The sequence below is a fragment of the Diadema setosum genome, chromosome 1 (assembly GCF_964275005.1).
Source record: "Diadema setosum chromosome 1, eeDiaSeto1, whole genome shotgun sequence".
In the NCBI taxonomy this organism is placed as follows: Eukaryota; Metazoa; Echinodermata; class Echinoidea; order Diadematoida; family Diadematidae; genus Diadema; species Diadema setosum.
The window spans coordinates 22,843,053-22,867,641 of record NC_092685.1 but is presented as its reverse complement, the minus strand read 5'-3'; the positions used below and the strand labels follow the sequence as shown (position 1 = coordinate 22,867,641).

Genomic DNA, 24,589 nt, shown 5'->3' with positions numbered 1-24,589 from the left:
TTGACGAGGCTTTCTACGACGACTCGTAGAATGGAGTCGAAGAATGATTGTCACCGATTAATGGCAGGTCGAGTTGAAGATGCCAATGAGGACACTTTCCAATCATTTCATCGAAACGTTACAGACGCAGGAAATGAAGAAACTGCACTTCTCTCTGCTTCCGTACAGGTACGACTTGTAACAGTCCCACGAGTTCTTATCCGTGCTGCGTATTGTCTGGCCTTTCTGTAGCGAATTCGGAATACAACACGAACAGTAAATTTAAACTAAGTTAAACTACAGTTAGCCTACGTGCAATATGATCGTGAGCTAATGAGGCGCTAAATTAAGAAGTCGCAAATTGTTGATGTAAGCAATTTTTCGCATCGATGTGTCTTCTGTCTTCATATATCACGGTGTATTCATCACTCCACAGCTGTTCATATGGCCTGGCATGATCTAAATTAGGCCTAAAAAAGCCCTAATTAGATCTATATAGTCTAACACGTTAGCGTTAGACATGATAGAAAAGATCTAACGGGGGTAACGTTAGTCCTGACATGTTAGCCTAGGCCTAGCTAGATATAAATTTTAAGCCTTTCCCAGTTTCTCCTGGTTTATTGGTAAATTAACGCTTTCAATTGAAATGCAATGCCAATAATGAGCTTGAGCGCAGCTTGAACACTTGACTTGAATTGAGTTGTGTTTCTGTGATGGTGAACATGGCCGGCGGAACCGGGGGGGGGGGGGGGGGGGGATGTCGGGCCCCCCATTTTTTTTTTTTGCACCATACAAAGGAATGCATATTAGTTGTCCCCACTTTGCCCCCCCCCCCCCCCACACTTTTCTTACCCGGAAGTGCGTCTGCCGAAGTGGCACTAGAAAGAATAAATAGATAGAAATCTTGAAGTGTGAGCATGGTAAGGTTATATTTTTGCACTGAACCCTGGTTTTTTTTTCTTCTTCTTCTTCTTCTTCCTCTTCTTCTTCTTCTTCTTCTTCTTCTTCTTCTTCTTCTTCTTCCAAGTTAGTGCATCCCTCTTGCAGAGTATTGTCACACTTAATTGCTTGTCAGCTGAAGAAAAGTGGAATGAGAAAGATGAGCTGAAGACCTTTTTTTTTTTTCTTTCTTTCTTTTTTTGCTTGTCAGCTGAAGAAACCTGGAAGTGGCACCAGAATTCAGAAGTGCACTGAAGGCCTTTTTTTTTTTTTTTTTTGCTTGGTAGCTCATGAAACCCGGAAGTGCCCCCCCCCCCCACTTTATCTGTAAACATTCCGACAGCAGTGGTGAATACTGTACAGTTATAATCATGATTCATGGTGAATCATGATGTTGATTTACATCTATATATCAATGACTATTAATTTAGAGTTTTAATTTCAGTAAACTGGCCGAGAGGCTGAACATGAAAGCCAAGTGTAGATCCAATCCTTGTATCTTAGGCAACTGGATCAATTTAGACTTACACGTATACATGTATCTTGTTGGATCAGTACTTCTTTGTTAGCAGTAAAATCATTTGACTTTTAACTTATCCCAAATTATAGTGAACATATTCCTTTATCTGTGATGCTGATGTTTAATGACCATGGTTATTTACAGGTTGGTACTTGGATCATAATCATTGTTTTGTTGGCACCAAATATAATTTGCATTTGTAATCAAAAGACGAACCTATTAACCCGTTGAGGACGGTAGGTATTGCTGGGTTGTCAGACAGCATAATTGACAGCAGCCAGACAGTAAAAATACCGAGATATTGGAAACCGCTACAACGGTTTGATTTTGCTACAACACGCATTTCCCATAGACACTTGCCCGAGTATACTCGGGACTCGTCCTCAACGGGTTAAAGAAAATCCAACAAGTTAGTTTCATTTTGCCTTTAAAGGTAATTACACTCAAATAAAGTTCTAGAGGGCATACTATAAACCAGAAAATTCCTGGCATGAAACTGTCACAAATTGGAGCTTACAGCCATTTTCATTTGGCACCATGAAGCTTTCACAAATTGCCATTGGCACTGAATACATTGTGTAGAAAAGAGACTTTTTCTTGCATTTGATTTTCGTAAATCTTGGTAAAGTTGGCTCCTCGTGAACTTTTCGAAAAGTTTTGTGCACGCAAAAGTGTCTGTTTTTACAGTATTGTCAAGTGTCATTCACCATATATTTCAAAGATTTATGCCTGGCCCAAGACCTTAAAGGTCTGGGGCCAGGCATAAATCATGTTGTACAGTGTCGGGGCGATCGTTAACGATCGCCCCGACACTGTACAAGCATGCTAACCTGGAAACATTAAACTGCACATTACTTGAATATGAGACCATTCTGAAGCATATAATTTTTCACACAACAATAGATACAAGCTGTATATCATTGATGTACTCTTAAATGAATCCCACAAAGATTGGAACAATCCTCCCCCAGCATTCCCACTGATTCCCACTGATCAGTTACTAGCCATCCCCTTTAAAATAGCCCTTGGCCTTATTTGTGCAATCTCTTCCTGATGACAGGAAATTGGTTTGGAGAGGGTGAAACGTCCTGTTGCAGGCAACACTTCTTTTGGCCTCTCTGTCTTCAATCTCATGAATGCCATCCTGGGCAGTGGTATTCTAGGATTGCCCTATGCCATGGCACAATCTGGGATCATTCTCTTCAGGTATGACATTTTTGTTCATAATTCTTTCTTATTTGGGGTCACTATTATGACCATAACAATTTCCTTCTTTGATTTGGCCTTCATTTTCTGTGTGCAAGTAGTAATGCAGGCAGTGCTTTTTAATGCAGGGTAGTCATGATTTGCACTTCAGTTTATGTGTACAAATTTCTTTGTTTATTTGAAATGATGATCAGCAAAGCTATGTTGCAGTGCTTAGAGAATCGGTATGTGACTCAAAAGTTTGGAGGCTATTTATATTTACCTTTGAAACCTTTTGCAAACATCAGATAACGAGGTATAAAATGTGTGTGCCAAAAAAGAGGCAAGAAATGTGTTTAATATATTTTCTGTTATGGACTGGGGATAATTTACCTGCAGTTAAATGAAAGGAAATATTGAAAAAAAAAATGTTCCAGATAAAAAGGGTAACTTATCAATCTTCATTTAAAGCAAAAGTGTCCATGCTTTGATATTAATATACTACAAAATAATTTGTTATCATTTTGCCCTAAATATAATCCAAATATAGTCATCCACATATGATAAACAAACCCAACCTGTAGTGCATCTAACTCAGCTTGTCACTTTTTGGGATTTAATATGAGTTAATGTTGTACAGAGGTCTGCTGTAACAGCTCCCAGGTTCAACCCCTCAAATCAAGGAAACAAATCAGCAAACAAAAGCAGTCTCACACATAGCCTTGTTGTCATATCTTTGTATTGCATACTGTGAATAAAATGTGTTTACATTTTTCCTGGCACTGCTGCCTTACCTGATAAAGGTTTATATTGTCATAAGTCCCAATTGTTGCTGGGTCCATGCTGCTTATCTACAATGTACACGATTGTAGAGCAGGAACTATCCATGATGCTGCACATGGTCATTTTTACATTGTGTATGGTGGTGATAGAGTAGGACTTCATTTTCAAAGCCCAGACCAAGGTCATATATTGTATGATACACAAAGAGCTCTCATGAAGTGGGATCCAGATCGTCCTTTGACAGGTTTCCACCACAAGTTTGTATAGTCAATTGCCATGAAGTCAGAGTTACAATAGAGTAGAATACAACAGAGTTGCAATTAATACTCTTATTTTTTTCTTTTTTCTCTTTTGATAGTTGTGCAAGAAAGCAGCCATGGAGTAATTGAGGGATTTTGTTTTAAAGGAACACAGAACAAAGGCATGTTTTAGAGACCAGGCTTTTCGCATTATCTATTCACTGTATTGCCCACCTTTACTCTAAACCAGGCTATAAAGGTTTGCTCTCCAAGTCCAATGTCTGAAATGGCTGCTTAAGTACATGTATTTGATTATCACACTGTGTTGTACTGATTCAAGGGTGTTTCATCTCATGAGATGAACAATTTCTTGCACCTGCCTCTGTGCCAATTCAATGTTTTACAAGCTGATCTTGGCTGTGCATATCATAGATAAATATTGTTGTGTTGTTAATGCCATGCCAAAACACATTGCAATAAATTATATTTTACACCCAACAGAAAAGAGATCGAGTGCTCTGTAATTACATCTTTCACAGTACAGCAACCAGAAAATTCAGTGAACTTAACAGTCAGATGTACATGTATGATAAGAAAGTGGAATGACCCTCTCAATGTTAGAGTATCAGCTAATGTTATGACATGTGAGCTACTCAACATAGCCACCTTCTCTTTCACCGTAGGCCTCATTTACTGAATGCACATATTGTCGTCTGCACAGCAGGATGACCCTGGCAGGAAATTTCATCCCGAAATCAATCTGTTTGTGACATAATTTGATAGAGTTTTGAAAGCTCTTTCATGTGATGCAATCATTTTGTGTGTGTATGTGTGATTTCAGCCCACAAGCCTTAGAACCCTTCTGCTGGCTGGGGAGGCTGAATTGGTATCATGGTGGCATGAGGAAAGGAGACAATGTACTCAGAGATATTTACGGCTTGTGTTCCATGGAAGGAATGCAAGTACTGCTACATTTTGGGAGAAAAAAAAAAATTATATTTGCAAGATGTCATGTAACCTGTACATGATATCAATTTGCAGTGTCAGCTGACCAAAACACATCTATCACTGTTGCAGAAAGAACTGTACACATATTATTTTGAAGTGTAGATTTGTTAACCCCCCCCCCCCCCCACTTTCAATATCATCTATATTGATAAATAATTCTACAAGTATATCTGGATTGACAATTGTCAATCAGCTTTGTAAAAACATCTTGATGGAAGAATTTCATGAATTTGAATATATCTGGATAGTTCAACATTTGTATCCCCTCTCTCTACCTCCCTGCTCTTACAAGTTGTTTTCACCTTTCATACATAGGTAATGCACAACTTGTAGTCAGTCATGCTGCAAACAGACCTTCAAATTGATTAAACAAAGTGTGATATCATAAGGGCCGCTGTTATCAGACAAGAATCGGGTATGAGACAGGTGGCTGTGATCTCAACCTTGCTTCCATTCTTGAACTCCCTGGTTGTTTCATGCTATCACTGTAGCTTCCCATGAAAACCTTGTGTATAGCTCAGCCCTACCATACATGCAGATGCCATTATAATCAAGTTCAAGTTCAAGTTCAAGTTCCAAGTTTATTCAAAGTTTCCACAATACAAAAATTACATAAGAACAATAATATGTAACAAGGAATACATTGTTGAATATATGCGATTAATACAATTTGCAGAATATTTGAATATAATCTGTACTATTTGCGACTCTCAGTTCTACACTGCAGGTGTATAACTTTCAAGGATGCTGCATACATAGATATGGGGGATATATTTGTTATCTCAGATGTTATAAGAAAAAAAAATAATATGGTGATGATAATGATCTTGATCCATTAGAATCAGGCAGTGTTGAGTGGCGTAGATAAGTACATTGTAGATGTGCCTTGTACCTGAAAAGTCTAGGCTATTGCAATTATGTTGAATAGCTCATAACGAAATGATTCAGACATGAAAAAAATAATACTCACATGACAAAAATCACATTGAATGACTTTGAAAGAATGACAGTGGAATAGAAGCACTGTATTTGTTTTTGTTCCTGTGAAAACAAATAATTAAGTGTGGTGTGAAAAAAATCAAGCTTCTTCCTTCACATTAACCATTGTTTTCCATCTCTGTACAGTTCTCTTTCTTTCTTTCTTTTTCAGTTTTATGTTGATGTTTGTGGCAGTGACAGCCAACTACTCTATCCACCTCCTGCTCAAGATGTGTGAGCTCACAGGTCACAAGTCATATGAAGATATAGGTCACAGAGCTCTCGGTGTCCCAGGCAAGGTTAGCTCTATGTACTTCTCAAGATGCTTTATCACTATTCTCAGTATGATGGAGTCAAAGGGGGCCTGAGCTTTTGAGTCTATAGCAGAATCCTTGTCAGAGGTAAAATGACAGACAAGTTGGGAAAGCAAATAACACAATGAATTGTAAGGAGCAAAAGGGATGAGTTAGAAGTCAAAGGCAGGGGGACCAACAATTAACCCTAACTAGGCCGGGCTATTTAGGTAGTTGATAGAGCCGGGGGGGGGGGGGGGGGGGGCCTCCCAGGCTCCCCCCTCCAGATCTCGGCCGTCGATCCTGCGATCACCACAAAAATTGGCACACATATTGCCTATGATGTAATCTAAAATGCCTCAAAGTAAATTTTTCAAAAAATTATCATTTATGCCAAATTATGCTAATTTATGCATAATGATGCATGAAATCAGACTGTTTGGTATAAATCACAAAATAAAGCTCAAAAGAGGCACATTTTTTGTCTAAATATTCTTTTTAATGTCCTTAACAAATGTAATAAAAAAAATTGTGATATCAGAAAAAATTCTTAAGTATTTTATTGTTTTTTAAATTTCATATGTATTTCTTTGTTTTTTCGACTTTATGTTTTTCATTGTTTTTTCGATGAAATTTGTCCTTGACATCGCTCCGAACAAGAAAATATGTTATTAATTGATTTTAATCAATAAAACACCAAAATAATCATGCTTTTATGAAATTTGCCTGTAAGCACAGTTTGCATTGAAATTGTACACGAATTCACGCTTTTGAGCAATTTTTGGTCTGACATGCATGTACGTATTTATGCGTAACTTCGGAACCGCGCGCCCGGGTGTCGCAAATTTGGTGTCAAAAGATGCGGGAGACTCGAAAGAAAAAAAGTCATGAAACGTCGCGGCGATAGCTTTTTGCGATTGCGATACATCGCGCGGAACGTCGAGGGGGGGGGGCCTCGGAGGCCCCCCCCCCCCCCCCCTCCGGCCTAGTTAGGGTTAAGGGAGGGAGATTAAAAACGAGGGGATGAGCAGACAAAGGCAGAGGTGGGCCGGTGATGATTCCAAGGATTATAGAGGGCAAACTTTGACTTCTAACCCACCTGTTATGTTTGCTTTGTCTGGGCCCCTAGCCCTCCTCTCACTGTACTTGTTGTGTGTCATCCTTATACATGATTGCTTTCCATACTTGTTTGTCACTTTGCCTCTGACAAAGATTCTGCTAGCATCAAAAGCTCATCAGGCCCCTTTTGACTCCATTTTACTTCATTTGCTTGCACTATTGGATAAGCAGTTTTCAGCAGCTTTTTTTGCTTCATTTACTTTTAAGTATAGTTCAGTCTTGTAGCAGTAAGATGAGTTAACATTCCACATTATAAGACAGTAGGTCAATTGTTGCCATTTTATGTCATACTAACCACTGAAAACAGGGTTTTGAGGGGTTGTCCGAGGAAAGATTGCTGGATGTGATTAGTGTTGACATGCCTTGTGATAATACAGCTACTCACATCAATATTTAGAACTATCAATAATGAATGAGCATGCTTTGAGATGCCACCTCTAACATATTGATAATGATAATAAATGTTTGCATTAAAAAAAAATTAACTTCACTGCCATTTCCCCCTCCTTTCTTTCTGTTTTTATTCAATTCAGCTAATGGCAGCCTGCTCAATTCTTCTTCAGAATACTGGAGGTATGTTTCGTTGTTTGTTTGTTCTTGTGTTACTCCATTGTGCAGAACAGTTGCATTTTGATACCAAACACAAGACCCACCAAAAACAGCGGGGCAATTACGTATGTATTTGAGAGCCTTAACAAGTTGATCATTCTACTAAAAAAAATATGGATGAATAAGAAAAGGGCATTACTTTGTAGTGTTACCCCGTCCCCGCGAGGGTAAGGGGAAAATATGATGAGTCTGGAATAAAGGAGAGGAGGCAGTCAGTTACTGTTGTTGGTGAAAGTCTCATCAAGCATAATGATCAAAATTTATTTCAAAGATTCACTGAACATTTGTCCAAACATGTGAATCCATCATCACTTTCAGATCATATCTCTTCATTTCTTTGGCTTTACCAATTATAACACTCAATCAGGAGTCATCACAATCTAACCTTATGTTCAAGAAAAATCATATGTGTGACTCTGATCGTCTTTCTACTCATGACATGATAAGGCATCTGAATTATACTTGACAAAATCCTCTTTACAAAACAAGTACGCACTAACGTCTACGAACTACATGTGTATCTATCATAAATGTCTTAACTAATGACACGTAGCCTTCTGCCTACGATATCTCACAATTACTTTACAAAATACATCCATTTCTAATTAAAGCAAAAATATCTAATAACCTCAATCTGTTACTGTGCTCTGTGGTACTTGATATGAGAATCCAATACAGAGATCAACAACATACCAAAAACCACTTAATGTTAACTTCAAATCCTATTATAACTATCCGTAATCTTCATTATACCAATATCAATAACCTTAATTTAATTATCACAATACCATTAAAATATAATAATATTCTTCTATTTATTCTCCTTTACATAACATCACAACTAAATACACCTTATTATTATCATTATTTTATTATTATTATTATTATTATTATTATTATTATTATTATTATTATTATTATTATTATTCGTATTCTAATTATATCTGTGACATATATTCAATTCGTCCACAGTAATATATATGTATCCCGCTTTAACCAAGGACTCTAATCTCATAAAGCTAGTGATTTCAACCTGATATTGGAACAGAGTTTATCAACACAATTCGGTCCATTTGTAATTTAACCTAGCACATTTAATCGTTCCGAACAATGTTCACTATTTAACAACAATGTAACACTAACATCTGAAGTTTCTAAGAACTCGAAGGTGCTATACCTATGCTCAGCTTGTTATCTCTCAGACACAACTTGTCCATTTACAAACATGGAGCTACGAGAGAGAGAGAGAGAGAGAGTAGAGGGAGAGACATAGATCAGAGAGAGAGCGAGAAAGGGTGAGATGGAGGGGAGAGATGGGTAGGAAAGAGAGAGAAAAGGAGAGAGGGAGATGGAGAGAGAGGAGAGAGCACAGCTTGATGTTCCCTTTGCTTGCAATATAGGGTACAACTTGCCTTGTATCATATATACACTGTACTCCTCTTTCTGTTCTCTTCGTTCCACTAATTTTCTGACTTTCTCGGCCAGTTGGTGGCTTACAGCTAACCTACATGTAAGCAAGGCATAAGATTATTCACAAGATAACTTTCCAGTGGCAAGGCACTCTTTCCTTGCCTGCTAGAACCACAAGCTCAACAGCATCTCTTCTTGCAGGCATAAATGCAAGTGTGATTACATAACCACCGTGGGGTGGAGCCCTCTGTTTACCCGTACTCCAACCCCATCTAATTCCAAAGTCCTTAAAACAAAGAAACCAGTGTCAAGGCAGGAAGTGCTTGGCCACACAGCCTTATCTTTATGGCTGCCGCCGCTGGGGCGGGCATTCATGCAGCTGTATACAGCTGGCTCCTTTGGTTACTTCTTAACGGTTAACTTCATTCTATGCACTAAATGTGAACGTGCCACTCTCACTCCAGCATAGTGGCTAATACTACATGGGTGTTGTTCACACGTGCTATTTAAGCAGAACTTCCACATTGCTCTACAGACTAACTGTCTCAGCTGTACATATATAACATATAACATTTAACATAATTAGATGGCTGGAATATAACCTAATCATTTCCAGCTCTACATAGATATGTTTACCTCATCTCAGTAACATACAATTATATCTCCTTCTTCTTTTGTTTCCCCATTCTCTGTATATCACTGCTACTTCCAGTTACTACACCGATACTCAACTAGAACTTTGCAATAACATCTCACTCATTACACGCACTCATCCATTTACACAATAACTTAGAAATACATATCAACTGTTATACTTCATGACACTTTATATTACTTTGATCAGGAAATAATGGGTAGGAAAATATGTTTCTTACCTGGAATAAAGGAGAGGAGGCAGTCAGTTACTGTTGTTGGTGAAAGTCTCATCAAGCATAATGATGTTGACCCACCGGAGTTGACTGGCTCCTTCTCTCTGGAGTTAGGTTTGGATTACTCCACTATGGAATGGGGGTGTTTGGAACTTTTTAACTTGGAGGGAAAATAACTGTTAGCTTGGATTTTTAAAATTGGGGTGCCCGTTTTTCACTCTCCAATCTCACATGAAGTATTACAAATCAAAAATATAGGGGTGCCCAATCTCAGGGCCCTTACATCAGTATGTGGTATACCTACTGTGTAGTACCAAAGAGGATCAGGGGATGGAGTCACAGGCACAACAGTTTTATTCCCTTTGAACCAACTTTGATATTGCCATTAAAAAGTACCTGCAGTATGTGTCAAAACTTGATTTGCCTTGCTAGTTACAGATAGTAATTTCTTTTTGCCATCCCTTAAGTAAAAAATGAGTGGTACATAACAGTAAAGACATTGGAATGCACAAATAAAAATCACACAAAGATTGATGAAATCAAAATCACAGTGACATGTTGTCTAAGTGTACTTATCTGGACACATCCAGGCACTAATTTGACATCTTGATTGAAATTATAAACAGCTATACTCTGAATGATTATCATATATCATATTAGTATTATTGACATTTAAATCAATTGGAAAAGTGATAATTTTGGCTTTCAAGGAAGGTACAGTTTCAAACATTCTCACAACAACAGATCTCTGATTACTCACTTTTGGACATATTTCTGGATGGGATTTACTTGAATTGTATTATGTTTCATCATTAGGTAATATTTCATTTCATTGAAGGATTAAACAAACAAAATATACCAGACATTATATAGCTCTTGAACCTACTTGGTAGTAAAGTGTACCACGCTGACATTGATTTTAACTTTGGGGCATTTTTAGAGTACATGTATGAATTCGGTAGTCCTAAAGCTGTTAATGTGACTTCGTTACTAAAGTAAGCCCTCAAATTGGCAAGAGCACAGCTTCTTTATGTGAGATTCATACATCACATGGTATTGTGTCTTTTCTTCTTGTTCATGTCACAGCAATGTCCAGTTATCTCTTTATAGTGAAAAATGAAATGCCAGCGGTGATTGAAGCATTCACACATGAACATTTTGACCGCAGGTGAGTGACAGTTCAGTGTAGATTATTAAAGTATAGCAGTTACAGATTGTCTTGTTATCCTATTATTTGTGCATTTTCATTTGGCATATTTGCCTGTAGTCCTTTTTGTCTTTACCTTAATAGTGAGCAGTTGTATCAAAGACATAACCAACTCTGCCAGAGGCACAAGTTACAAAAGAAATTCATCATTAATGCATTTTGATTGTCACTATAATAGTATTCATATCTGTACCTTTATGGTAATTGCTATCCTTAGCAGGACGTAGTATGTGTGGGATGGTTCTTCTCGTGTATTAAAGCCTTACAATCGTGGTGAATGGTTTGTGCGGCACGGAGACGAACGCAACACGCTGCCTCCCCCCATTCTGTATCAAATGTCGTGACACTGAATGAGAATAGCGCTGGCTCAATGGGTCAGCGAACACACGCTGGGCTCTAAATCACCTGACCCAAAATGGCTGTCCGAGCCACGAGAGCTTCCGATCAGTGCCGAATGGACGCACACTCACAGTGCGCATGCGCATGAAGAGAGGCCAAAAGAGCCTTGCGTCTTTTGGCCTCTCTCTTCCAATCACCACAGCTCGCGGTCACAATGTTTGTGTATGATGCGTACACACACACACGTGTCAGTGGCAGCACTGTCCCCCACGTTAAATGGATAGCATTGCAGTCTGGCATTGTGCAATTGCATGCACAAATTTCGTTCGTTCAGAAGAGTTACACAATAACGTACCATTAGGGGTGACGATCGTCCAACTTTAAGTAAAGGTAACGTTGACTAGACAGAAGCTCACTTCAAAGTACAGACTAGAGAATGCTCAATGAAAAATGATGAATCTGAAACATCTTTGATCATAGTATTTTGTCACAAATGTAAGTAAAGCAGACTGTACCAGCTGCACTTAACCAAAACAGTCGGTCTCCATGCAGAATGGTAACCGTCACTATTTCTAAGTCCAGGGCCCCATTTCATAAAACATTGATATGATAGCGACTCTTGCTGGAATGGCAATTTGTCAAAGTAACAACAAGAATCCAGCTTTATCTCCTGATTGGCTGTTGCTATTGGAAATTGCCATTCCAGCAAGAGTTGCCAACCTAAGATCTTTTATGAAATGGGGCCCAGTTGTTTTGTTTTGTTTTTGTTTTTGTTTTTACTTAAGATTGTTTGTCTTTCTGCGTCTATATAGTGCCTGGTATCTGAATGGCACCTACCTGGTCCTGCTCATCGTCGTAATCGTCATCCTCCCCCTGGCTTGTCTGCCCAAGATTGGTTTCCTTGGCTACACGAGTGCCTTCTCCATCCTCTGTATGGTCTTCTTCACAGCAGTCGTAAGTGTTGTACCCATCATGCAGCTAGCTTCTCCAGAGTTACACACAATGGACAGATTCCAAATCTCACCAGGTCTTCGAAACCCTCTGTACCAGACATGAGAAAGGGAAGGTATTTGTTGGCAGCAATGGGCTCATTCATTTTCTGTCAGAGGGGAAAAAAAATGACACACATTTAAGCAATCATAGACAAAACATACAGCGCGTAGTAGGCCGTAACAAAACTTGGAGGCTGTCCATAGTGGGACCCGACAGCAAATATGGCATGGCCTAGCTTGACCAGATGCCTGTCAGGATGGCATCTGGTAGCTACATGTCCACTGGAGCGAGGACTGGAAGGAACAAGACTAGCATATAAAGAAGGAAAAACAGGAGAATATCTCTCCTACTCACGGCGCACTACGTTTCAGACAAACTGGGCCGCAGTGGCTGCATGGAACATGGTGTAAAATGTAGGATAAGCGAATTGCCAGTTGGATGGGGGATCTCAAACATCAATACACGCTGCCATGATTTTGTAGGTAGGAATGGGTAAGGGTGAGTGCTTTTCAAAGATTTTAGAGATAGTAGAAAAGACTTTGAATCAGGGAAGGATAGCCGGTAAACTAATCTATATTCAATGGAATATTCAAACTAGGAAGGGAATGCTGTCATAAACTTGTTTTGCAGAGTTAAAATGACTTTCTAAGTGTTTATGAATATCATGTTGTAACGATTGAATTGATAAAACAGTATGGCCACCATGATAACTAGGAAGATTCAACTGTATGGGACCTACTTTTTGCCAAGATCCAATGCACACGCTAAAATTGCAATCTTTCAGATCATCTTCAAGAAGTTTGGTTTTCCGTGCCCCATCCCGGTGTACCCGGGACATAATTCCACTGGGATGGACTTGGCAGTGATGTGGGACGGGCACAGTGTGGCCAGAGAATTTGCAGTCCAAGCCTACCAGGATCACAGGAATGCCTCAGAGTGTAGGGCGAAGCTCTTCACGATCACCCTGCAGGTAATGCCGTATTGTCATTTAGTTTTGCCCCTTTGGATGATAATGTCTGATGACCATCATGATGATTATGACTGCATAGTAAGCATCCAGTTTTGATGTCCGACATGCATCATGTAGATAGTCAAATCAGGACTGCCACATTCGAACAAGACCTGTCAATTCTTTTATCACAAATCCACTAACAAATCTTTGTCGTTTCTGAGTTCAGGTTTTTACTTAAATGTCCATAATTCTCATTGACCACTCCTTAACTTGTTGAAGACTAGTCCCGGTATGCTCGGCAGGTGTCTATGGGAAATGCATGTTAGAGCAAAATTAGCTCGTCCTCAACTTATGAGAAGAATGCCTTTTATCACAGTTGATTTGACGGCATACTTATGTAGCGATACATCTCCAATGTGGCTTTGCAGTTGTAGGACCTATACCTTGTAATTGAGATCCATTGTAACTTAGTGTCTGCTCCCAGAATGAGTAGATTTTATGCCTTTGTTGGATCTAACAATTGATCCTGATGATGACAGAGTGACATTCCAAATTTCTTGATTAAAGGTGAAATGTGGTTTCTATTTGACTGCAGAAAATGTTGGTCTGTGCTCTAAAATGGGCTGATAAGCATAAGAAATGTGTGAATTAATGCTGTGACAACACAATTTTAGTTGGGTAATTACAACAAAAATGTGAAATATCACCTAAAAATCTCAGAGCATTTCTGCTTGTGGTTTCTACATGATGGTTTATAATCAATTACATCGATTTCAATATATTGGACCATAGCAGTATCCATCGAGTGAGAGTGAATTGCATGCAGCTTGTTACATTTAGCTGCATGCAATTCAGTACTACTGCTAGGGCATGTTTTGATCATCATGTACTTGTGAGGCTCTGTGTACCCGCTTCTGAACGGGGAGAGCGCTTCAGGAACAGAACTCGGGTACACCGACTTTTATTATCTCACCCTTTTGATCTCTAAATACTCCACAACAACTCATTTTGCTAGCAAGTGACTTCAGCCTGACAAGTTTCTTGGCAGAGCCTCTCAATGTACTGCAAGCAAGTTCCAAATGGTGGAAGATGAATTTTTATACCTTCTGAGAACTACACTGTATGTTTTGTCAGTGAACATAGTAGGCTATTCCATCTTCCATCTTCCTGTAGCACATTTGTACGTAGTATTTTCCTTTTTTTGTTTTTGTTTTTGTTTTTGCAGACAGCATACACCATACCCACAATGGCATTCTCCTTTGTGTGTCACACTGCAGTTCTACCAATCTATGCAGAGCTGTCCAAGTAAGTTTGGATTTCTTTACAGCCAACCTTGAAAGTGGAACTTTCTCTTGAGAAGCAGTATGGTCAGTTTTCTGCTTTGCTACTTGGTTAACAAGCATTGCATTGTCATTTGTAACACAATCAGCTGAAAGTAAAATTGAGTAGGATGTAACCCCCACATATTGCCATGTGATATCCTAAATAAAGCTGAGCATAGAGATTTTATATTTAACGTGCAGTTGAGTTTAAACAACATAAGACAAGTTTTATAGATAATGGGTGTTTTGACTGACTTGTTTGTTGTATTTACACAGGCCAAGCAAGCGGAGAATGCAGAATGTAGCCATAACATCCATCGGTATCTGCTTTTCCCTGTACATGATAGCGTCGCTGTTTGGCTATCTAACATTCTATGGTGAGACCTGCTTCCAGCGTTTTCTAGTACAGTCAAAGATGTGTAGGGCAACCACTGAATGGAAACTGTAGGGCACTAGGCTTTAAAGACAAAAGGTCACTGTAGACAGGTTGGCAGGCAGACTGATTTTTATCACACAGTATCAGTCCATGTCCATGACATGTATGTCTGTATAAATATGAATATGAAATTTTCTTTCATGTTACTAACTGTCATATCTCAGATGTTCATTGGATACTAGGTGCTAGCTAGATGTGTTTTAGTCTCAGTTTCTCCTAATTGTAAGGCTACAGGTTGGGCTTCCCATGTGAGAAAAAACAGACGGTAGCATGAGATTCAGAAATGGCAGGAGATAAAGAAGTACAGTTGAACCTCTCGTATCCGGACAAGTCGGGACCGGGGCTCATCCGGATAAGGGATTTGGCTGGATACGGGAGACTCAATGCTATATACATGTACATATACATACACATGTACTGATGTAGCCCATTGTAGTACCACATGTAGTAATGTGTATACTGCAACCTTTTCATTGTTACACTCAGTAACAGACCCCAAAATAGAGGTGTATGTTAATGTTGGAAGTAATATGTAATTCATGTGTGTTTGTGTAGGAGTTCTCAAGGAGTTGGGAATCCCCCTTTCCTCCCGTAATTATAAAAAAAAAAAAAAATCACGGCGAGATTGCATCCGTATAATAGAGAGATCCGGATAAAGGGAGGCCGGATAAGAGAGGTTCAACTGTAACTCGGTAACTGGCATATCAACACTTAATGCTGAATCTTTGACTGCTATACACTGTGACAATGTAGACCTGAGTTAACTGTATAAACCATATATTTTGTTGCTAGTACAAAATTCACACATTGTGTCTTGCAAGACAATTTCAATAGGGATTGAATTTGCTATACAGTGACAACAGTAGAGATTTCAGTATCCCTTTTCAGAGAAAAAAGGAGTGATTTCCCACCTTAAAGACTATGTACAGTACTTTTGTTGTGGATGGCAATATTTTTAAGAGTTGTTAACTTCACTAATGATAGTTGACTTGCAAAATTATAAACAAACAAATAAACAGACACCCCCACACACACACACACACACACAACACACACACACACACACACACACACACACACACACACACACACACACACACACACACACACACACACACACACACACACATGCACACATCGTGAAATACAGGAAGTGTACTCTAATAGGCAATCAAAAATGCAACAAGGTTAATGCTATACAGGCCCTTTTTAAACTATGTCCAGAACCTGACTGTGAGTGTAAGAGGAACTCTTTGTGGCAGAAAGGTACAAATGTACCTTGACCACTCACGACATTCAAGGGCCAAGTTCATGGGAATATTAGTTGCAAATAGGCAGCTGAGGCAAGATGTAACCAGATATCGCAACACTTGCTATCACAGCAAGCTGAACGTTTGGTTGCAACTGTGGCCCTTTGAATAAGGTGTATTTTTCCCCTGCATGCATAGATGACCCTTAGTACTTGTCGATCATAGCACTTGAATCCAGCACCCAGAATATACATCGTAGATTTCTGATGTACAGTGTAGAGTACGTATGTGTCTGGACTCTTTCAGCTAGCGTTATGCTGTTGAATGCTAGAAGAGACTCTATTGCGCAACAATTTTGGCTTGATCATAACATGTTCTACATTGTCAAAAATATACAAACAAACAAATTGCAACCAAGGGTGAAAGCCAAAAAGCTCCTTTAGTGCTGCCATATAGACTCTAGTAATGATGCCGATATTGTTCATTGTCAAGGATATTCTAGTTGAAAAACAAAAAAACAACAACAACAAACAAGCAAAAAACTCAAAGAGCTCATGGAATGCTACCATGGGGAGTCTATAGTGATGCTCATGTTGTGCATTTTGTTGTGTTTTCAGATGCCATCAACAGTGAGGTCCTCTATGGATACAGCATGTATAATCCAGACGACATGCTCATCCTCATTGTGAGAATAGCTGTTGTCATAGCGATTGTCTTCACTGTGCCCATCATCCATTATCCGGTAAGAGGTCAATCACTCCTCCTCAACGGTTTGGTGAAGCAAGTGTCAGAAGCCTTTTCTTGAGAGTTTCTTACCCTGTTTTCGTCATAACGGAAAGAAAATATCGCCCCCATTTCTCTCTCTCTCTCTATCTCCATCTCCTTGTTTACTTTGTGGAAGATTTTTTTTTTTTTAAAGATAATTGGTGTCACGGGGTATCACAAGTGCCAAGTTAATTAGTTTAGACTTCACCTCAGGTCTGGCGATACATGATGATGACATTGCTTGAATTCCTTTTTTGATCCTTGAATCCATTTTGCTGATTTCTCAATAATGAGCATAAAACAATGTTAATTTCTTGTGCAAATGTGACATTCATGTGGCCATCATTGATTTTCGAATGTGACAAATTCTCATATGATGAATTGCAGCGAGCAATCCTACAGGTAAGAAATGAAATTGGAATAAATTCACCCACCCCACAGGCAAGAATCGCCCTGCTCATGATCTTCGGTACGGCCTTTCCGTCATACTCGAGGTTTTCATGGATACGGCACTTCCTCTCCACAGTCTTTCTCCTGTCGGTCGTCTGCACACTGGCCCTGTGTGTACCAACTATCAAGCAAATATTTGGCATTACAGGTAGGTTTTGTCATTGTCCATACATTACCTGACAGTCAACTAGAATATTCAACTCTTTTTTTCTTCTTTTTTTTTATACCCCCGCCAAACAAAAGGTGAAGGGGTTACAAAGGAAATCTTTGTGTGGTCGGTGGGTGATCAGTCTGTTGTACATGTTTTCAAACTGCCTTCTCCAGTTTTTAAGCAATTCAAATGAAATCTGGCATACATGTTGAGCTCAATGTAAAATTGTGCAAGGCACATTCTGGAAAAAAAATTGAAAGCCTTGCAGATGGAACTTCTTTACCAGTTTTTAAGTGGTTCATCTCAAATTTGGTACACTTGTTGAACTTGATTCATATTTGTGCAGGACAAATTTTCAAGAGCAATATTAAATGGAAAGTACATTGGCATGGTAACAATACTTTATGGCCCCCAAATCAGGAAAAAGCCTTTGCAGATTAAAATTGTGATTTAATTTTTAAGCAATTCAGAAGAAATTTTGCACACATGGTGATTGTGATGCCAATTTGTGCAAGACCAATTTTTTTCTTTTTCAGAAGTAGGAAAGTATGATGCCATTGTAGCAGCACATTAGTTGATGTTTATTATTCTTGCCAGTATACCAATTGAGAGATGTTACTATAAGTTGGATATCAATCACCTTCAGTGATATTTCTATTTATTTTTCCAGTAAGCCCTCTGCATGTGTGATTCACTGGGTCTACCTACCCAGTATATTTGTAAAGACCATTGTTCAATGTTTGGTGCATAGAAATTGGACACTCAGGTCATGACCAGAATGTTATTGTAAAAATTTGTTATGACAGCAGAGAATGGTCTGCATGCTGTCTTATACTGTGCCAGCAGCTTTGCATGCCAAGCTTCTGGATAGTAGTCTTCATGTGCTAAAGTAACATGATAATGACCTTAAAGGGACATTCCACACGATTTTCATAATTTCACATCATGTAGTACATAAATTGACAACTCCATGTATAGATTTGTAAAATTTATTGTGGTTCTTGAACTGAGAAACAATACTTCGAAAAACCTTAAACAAATTACACTGAACAAGGATGATGACATAGGAGGTTCTCATATTTCAGAAATGTAGCAGTGTAATTCCATTACAATACAGCTTGCTTGCGAGTTCACCTGTGTTATAATCTCTGCATGCCTTCTTCTTTTGTTCTGCTTCCTTGAGCCCCAACTCATGCATTCTTATAGTGACTCTGCCATGTCATCATCGTTGTTCATTGCAATTTGTGACCCGCGACAACGGTTTCAGGCAAAAGTCGCAAGAGGAAATTCCCTCCTAGGCGGGGTACAAAGATTTTGACCATTATTTTTGTCGATTTGGGTTTTTTGCAGAAATTAAATCTTTGATATGTTTACTACATCTACACCAAATTTCGGAGCATAAGACAAAGTTTTTCCTATCGAAAATGGAATTTTAAACACCCTATGTTGGATCGCACTCGTCAGCTTCGATGTTCTTTCGAACGCCGCGCCAATATGCCCAGTGTTGCTACGGAGCGGCGTCTCGCGTGCGATTGGCTAGTGCGTCGCATACATTTACATAGTTCGGCTTTCGGAGATACGTCTTGCAGCGTGTCGGAAATGTTTTGTCCACGCGTGCGTGCTCCATTGTTATTGCTACAATAGACACCTGTACGTTCGCTCTCGTGTATGCTCTTCGTTTGGCTTTCTATCAGAGCGTTTCTACCGCGTTTTCGACAACGGAAATGAAACAAAAAGTGAACACAACACTAAACAGCACTGACTTCCAATGTGAAAACAAATACGATAGGGAACATTGTTTGAACGCATCAGAGTCGCAAATCGTGCAACACGTGATCGGAAACTCACTTGATTTTCATGCTTGTAGTACGACAACAGGTTGACTCAGAAAGACAACAGAAGAGAGGAAAAGGAGCGGTCATAACTGACCAATATTAAAATACACTGTAGGGCCTAATAAACATTAAAATTGAACCAAATTAAGTAGAGCCGTGTTTGTTTGTTTCTTTCTTTCTTTATCGCACAATGCAACACATGCGATACTTGAAAACAAAACAAAGGGTCCCAAATAATGAAATTTACAGGACAAATCAACCGCAATGATAATGTGATTTGTAAAGATGTGTATACGAATGCGCCACCCGTTCCTGTGACGTGAACACACAGGCATAGCGTGTGGAGGCCATTCGGTAATACATGCACATTCACATGTAATCAGCAAGCTTGCAATTATCGTATCCGCCATCTTGAAAGACGTTGTGTACGTACTGGCAAACCACAGAGAGTTCTGTGTGGTAAACCAACCCGAGCGAAACGCATTGTGTATTCGGCTCCATACGCTGAGTTCCGAGGAAGGTGCCCGGGAAATTTGACTCTCTCAGTGAGCCAATCAGAAGCCGCTGTGGTTGCTAGAGGCGGAGCTTAATCTCGATTGGCACCATCGTACGGATGGGTGATTCTCAACTCGCATCGCCGGTCGGCATTGTCTTCGAGCAAGAGGTGAATCTTCAAAGCCCGTTTTCTCGCAATTTTGTCAGGCTAACAAATCAAAAAGTGCACTATATTTTGCTTTATTTGACCACTTACGGTGCCGGAGAATGCAAGTGTTTTATATCATTGTAAAGCTTAAGCCCCCGTTCCACTATCACGATTTGGACCCCGATCTGTCCCGATCTAGCAGATCGGGAGAGAGCGGCAAAAGCGTACGGGGATCGGAAGCATCGTAGCAGCAGCGTGTGGAGGTCGGGGTTGGAGCGGGCAGTTTTTCAGATCGGGAAGAAATTTTGAACCGGTTCAAAATTTCTTCCCGATCTCCCCGATCAAAATTGACACATTTCTAATCGTACGGCAAGCGGGGAGAACGTAGTGACAGCGTAAACGCAGCGGGGAGAGCGTAATGACGGCGTAAATGCAGCAGGATGAGCGTAACAAGGTCTTTCTGAGCGTAGTAACATCGGCACAAGAACGGGAAGTAATTTTAGCTGTAATTTTCGAAGAAGAAGAAGAGATGAAGAAAAAGAAGAGAAGAAAGCAGCGAAGCAGCTACCCAGAAGGCGAAGAAAGAGAGACTGCGCGTGATGCTGAAAGAGGAGGAAGAGGACATAGCAGAATTTTGAAGAATATGAAATCATCTACAACTGGAGGAAGACGGACTATAAAAGCAAGGACATCAAGAAAAATCCTTTGAAAAATCAGCACGTCTGTTTATACAATGCATTGCTGCAAAAGAACCGTGAGTTGAGGAGGCTCTTCAAGTTCAAGTTCAAGTTGATTTATTTCACTTCCAACAAAAAAATAATAAAAAATACAAAGAAACGCTCATATACACAGACGTCATGAAATTAGTACCACAATGCGATGAACAGAATAACATTGTAAAAGAGATACAGGCAAATAACAGAGATACAAATAACAGTTACGTCACTGTGGTAAATGCATACAAAATATTGCTGGAAATGGAGGGGACTGCTAAAAAGCAGAGCTTGTAGTATTAGAATGCAGTCCCCTCATAGAGAAAAATATGTAATTGCAAAAAACAACAACAACAAATTTCCCTAAGCGGTAGCAAAAAAAAAAGACAGAGTAATACACACATACATGCACACATACGTACGCACATTAACAAACACATGGCGGCTCTCTTGTAAGGAAAAATTGATGAGAGGATAGAAAGATAATATCTTTCTATCCTCTCATCAATTTTTCCTTACAAGAGAGCCGCTATTATATTATAGTAGTGAAGAAGGTAGTAAGTCCGAGGTGGACAAGGGGGGGGGGGGGGGAGGGGAGAGGAGAGGGAAATGGTGGGTCATAACCAGGGCACTGGAGGTACAGAAGCACGGGCTCGCTGATGAAAAAAGAGTAGTGAGAATAACGAAGCAACAACAACTTTGAAAATCAAAAGTAAAAAAAGAAGAATGAATCTTCGAGGTCCACAGTATATTTCTTCGGTTCTGCATGCTAATAAGTTGACTGACTGCTGACCCACAGTCGAATCGGGGTACATCGGGGCACATCGGGCACTTTTCAGCTCTCTGAACGGGGTAACAGCGTGATAAGATCGTATAGATCGTTCAGAGCGTAGATACAGCGTGCATTGATCGGATAACATCGGCAACATCGCACTAACAGCGTAGCTACATCGTTCTAAAGCGTACCGGCAGCGGCAGAGATCGCAATGTCTAATTCCCGATCATCGTAGTAAGAGCGTAGCAAGCACTTGGTAGTCGTAACTGCAGCGTACTTAGAGCGTTCTAACATCGTACTGTGTCCAGATCGGCTCAGGTTTTACCCGATCCTTCCCGACCTGAGAAAATTGTCAAATCGTAGCGAGAACGGCATAGTGGAACGGGGGCTTTAGGAAATGGGCAATGTGATTCAATTAAAAAATGCATTTTCAAAATTCCCGACTTTTGCCTGAAACTGTTGTCGCCGGTCACATTTGTTCTAAATTTTGAAAATGTTCTTATTCTTCATCCCAATTTTCACAAATTCTGAAACTCTGTCCTCAGTATAACTAATTTTTAGTTGTTCAAATGTACAAATCTGAAAATCATCCGGAGGTCCCCTTTAATCCGTTGAGGCCATTTTGAACCCATTTTGACATAGGCTGACTATCAAAAAGTCATGATTTGCCTTTTGGAATTCACTCAAAATAGGCACAAAGCTGCTGCTGTAATTGCTTTTCTGCATTCACTCGTGGTTTCCTAATCTTTGACATAAGCTTGTCTCTTTAATGTATGGAGTTTTGAAAGTTAAATGCGTAATTCAAGGCTGCATTTGCACCTATTGCCATACCAGTAGCTCTCGTCTTTCAATCAACAAATCATTAGTTTTATCATCATTCTTTTTCTTTTTTTTTTTGTATTGCTGTAGGTGCCACTGCCTCAACAAGCCTAGTGTTCTTCCTGCCTTCCCTATTCTACCTCAGACTGGGACGTGAACCTTTCAACTCGAGACCAAAGATCCTGGTGAGAGAGACTAATAACACCTACTGTAAAAGTGGAAATTTTCGCGGTGTTGAAATTTTCGTGCATTTCGCGCAACCAGAAACTAGGGCGAAAATAAAAGCACACGAATAGTTTTGCTTGCCAAACGTTCCTGTAGTTGACGGCTTGTTTCCGCGGAATCAAAAACATGCGAAACTCTTTTTACCGGGCCGGGCGCGAAAAATTAGTCGTGTGAAAATATCCACTTTTACAGTAATGCCTATTTACAGAAGTTAAATGAATAGGCTTAAGCACTTGTAGCCTGAAAGAGGTTCCAACTATTTTAAATTTGTTATACATTTACATTTGTACACACTCTGTTATTGTTGTTTTCTTTTCTTTTTTACTGTGTACTTATTGTGTACAGTGTATATAATGTACTTATTTTTTTATTATTTTGTTTTCAATGCGGAATAAATTGAACCTAATTGAAATTGAAGTAGAGTGTGTCAATTACTTCTAGAATGCTTCTAAAATGCAGTCAGTGCTCAAGTAATGTGTGTGTACGTGCACATTCCCCTTAAGCTTTAGAAAAGTACATTGTTGCCTTTAAGAATAGGTTATTTGCCAGCGTGGGTTCCTTGCTCATAGAGATATTGTCCTTCTAATGATGCAGATATTATGTAAAGCCTCGACGGGATTGAAAAGGCCCTCACAAATGTGATGACTTCTTCAAATCAATATGTGCTCTCACAGTGCCCTATATAATAGAAAATTGTTGTAATTTAAGGGGGGGGGGTGGCAGTGGCTGGAAGTAATGATGAATGAAATCAGAAAATTTTTCCTGCTCAATTATCAAATTCTATTCCTATTACTATAAGCTGCAGTCAAATCTATCCTGTATCACTTTCTGGCAAGATGAAATTGATGATTGAAGATGTACATAATTCTCTTGTCTCAGTATTCTGACAACTTGCTCTTATTGTCATCTTTCGATCTTCTGTCTTTTAGTCTAGCAATTTATCCATTAGATTATATGTGGAGTAATATATCTGTCAATCTTTCTATTCACATCTATATGTCACATTACATCTGAATGATTATATCTATGCCTATCAGCCTACCCTTATATTCATCTGTATATCTATCCACAATCTGTCTGTCAATCTATTTATCTATCTACGTATCTATCTATCTATCTATCTAGTAGCCTTTCTATCTGTCTATCTATCTGTATGTTTTCTGGGAATTACAAATCTCTCTCTCTCTCTCTCTCTCTCTCTCTCGCTCTAAAAAAAAAAGAAATAAAAAGAAGAGGAAAGATTTCTTTTGAGGATTTCATCTTTTAGAGTACGCAGTGTGAGATGATTACAGGTGTTTGGTCAGATTAGTTTAATGCTTTTTTTTTCTTGTTGCCAGGCAACATGTCTCCTTGTGGCAAGCATCATCTTCCTCGTCCTCAGCCTGTCTACCATCATCTATGGGATGGTCTCCACTGATACCTCAACATGAACTCCACCCACCCTCTTCTCTGGGAATCAGCGGTTGCTATGATGTTTTGAGATGCAAACTGGTTTGGGTGATCGCTAGATTCAAAGCTTGTCTTTTTGTCATATGCAGAACAAGTCGCAGGTACTGTAAATTATTTATGGTTTCCATGGATACCACAGAAGAAACTTGTCTTTTGGCATAGTTTCTGTGGATGGTTTAATGTTGGCCCCTCTCCTAACATCTACAGACCATTAGCCAGTGTATGTCAGATACCTGTGCCTGGTTTCATTTTCCTAGCAGCCAGTGCCATTTTTGTTTTCTTGGTCACATTGCAATGTGCTGTGTTCCACAGGGTTCCCCCTTGGGCATTTGAA

At 39.4% G+C, this 24,589-nt stretch overlaps 1 protein-coding gene across 1 annotated transcript; it reads left to right on the top strand.

The window, feature by feature from the left end:
• The first annotated feature begins 30 nt into the window (after positions 1 to 30).
• Positions 31 to 24,589, top strand: LOC140228468 (probable sodium-coupled neutral amino acid transporter 6). Its single transcript, XM_072308686.1, has 13 exons — positions 31 to 168; positions 2,499 to 2,644; positions 5,804 to 5,930; positions 7,577 to 7,616; positions 11,018 to 11,099; positions 12,290 to 12,431; positions 13,255 to 13,440; positions 14,648 to 14,727; positions 15,021 to 15,121; positions 17,048 to 17,172; positions 17,637 to 17,793; positions 22,672 to 22,766; positions 24,144 to 24,589. The coding sequence occupies exons 1-13, from the start codon at positions 31 to 33 to the stop codon at positions 24,234 to 24,236; spliced, it is 1,512 nt and encodes a 503-aa protein (XP_072164787.1). The 3' UTR covers positions 24,237 to 24,589.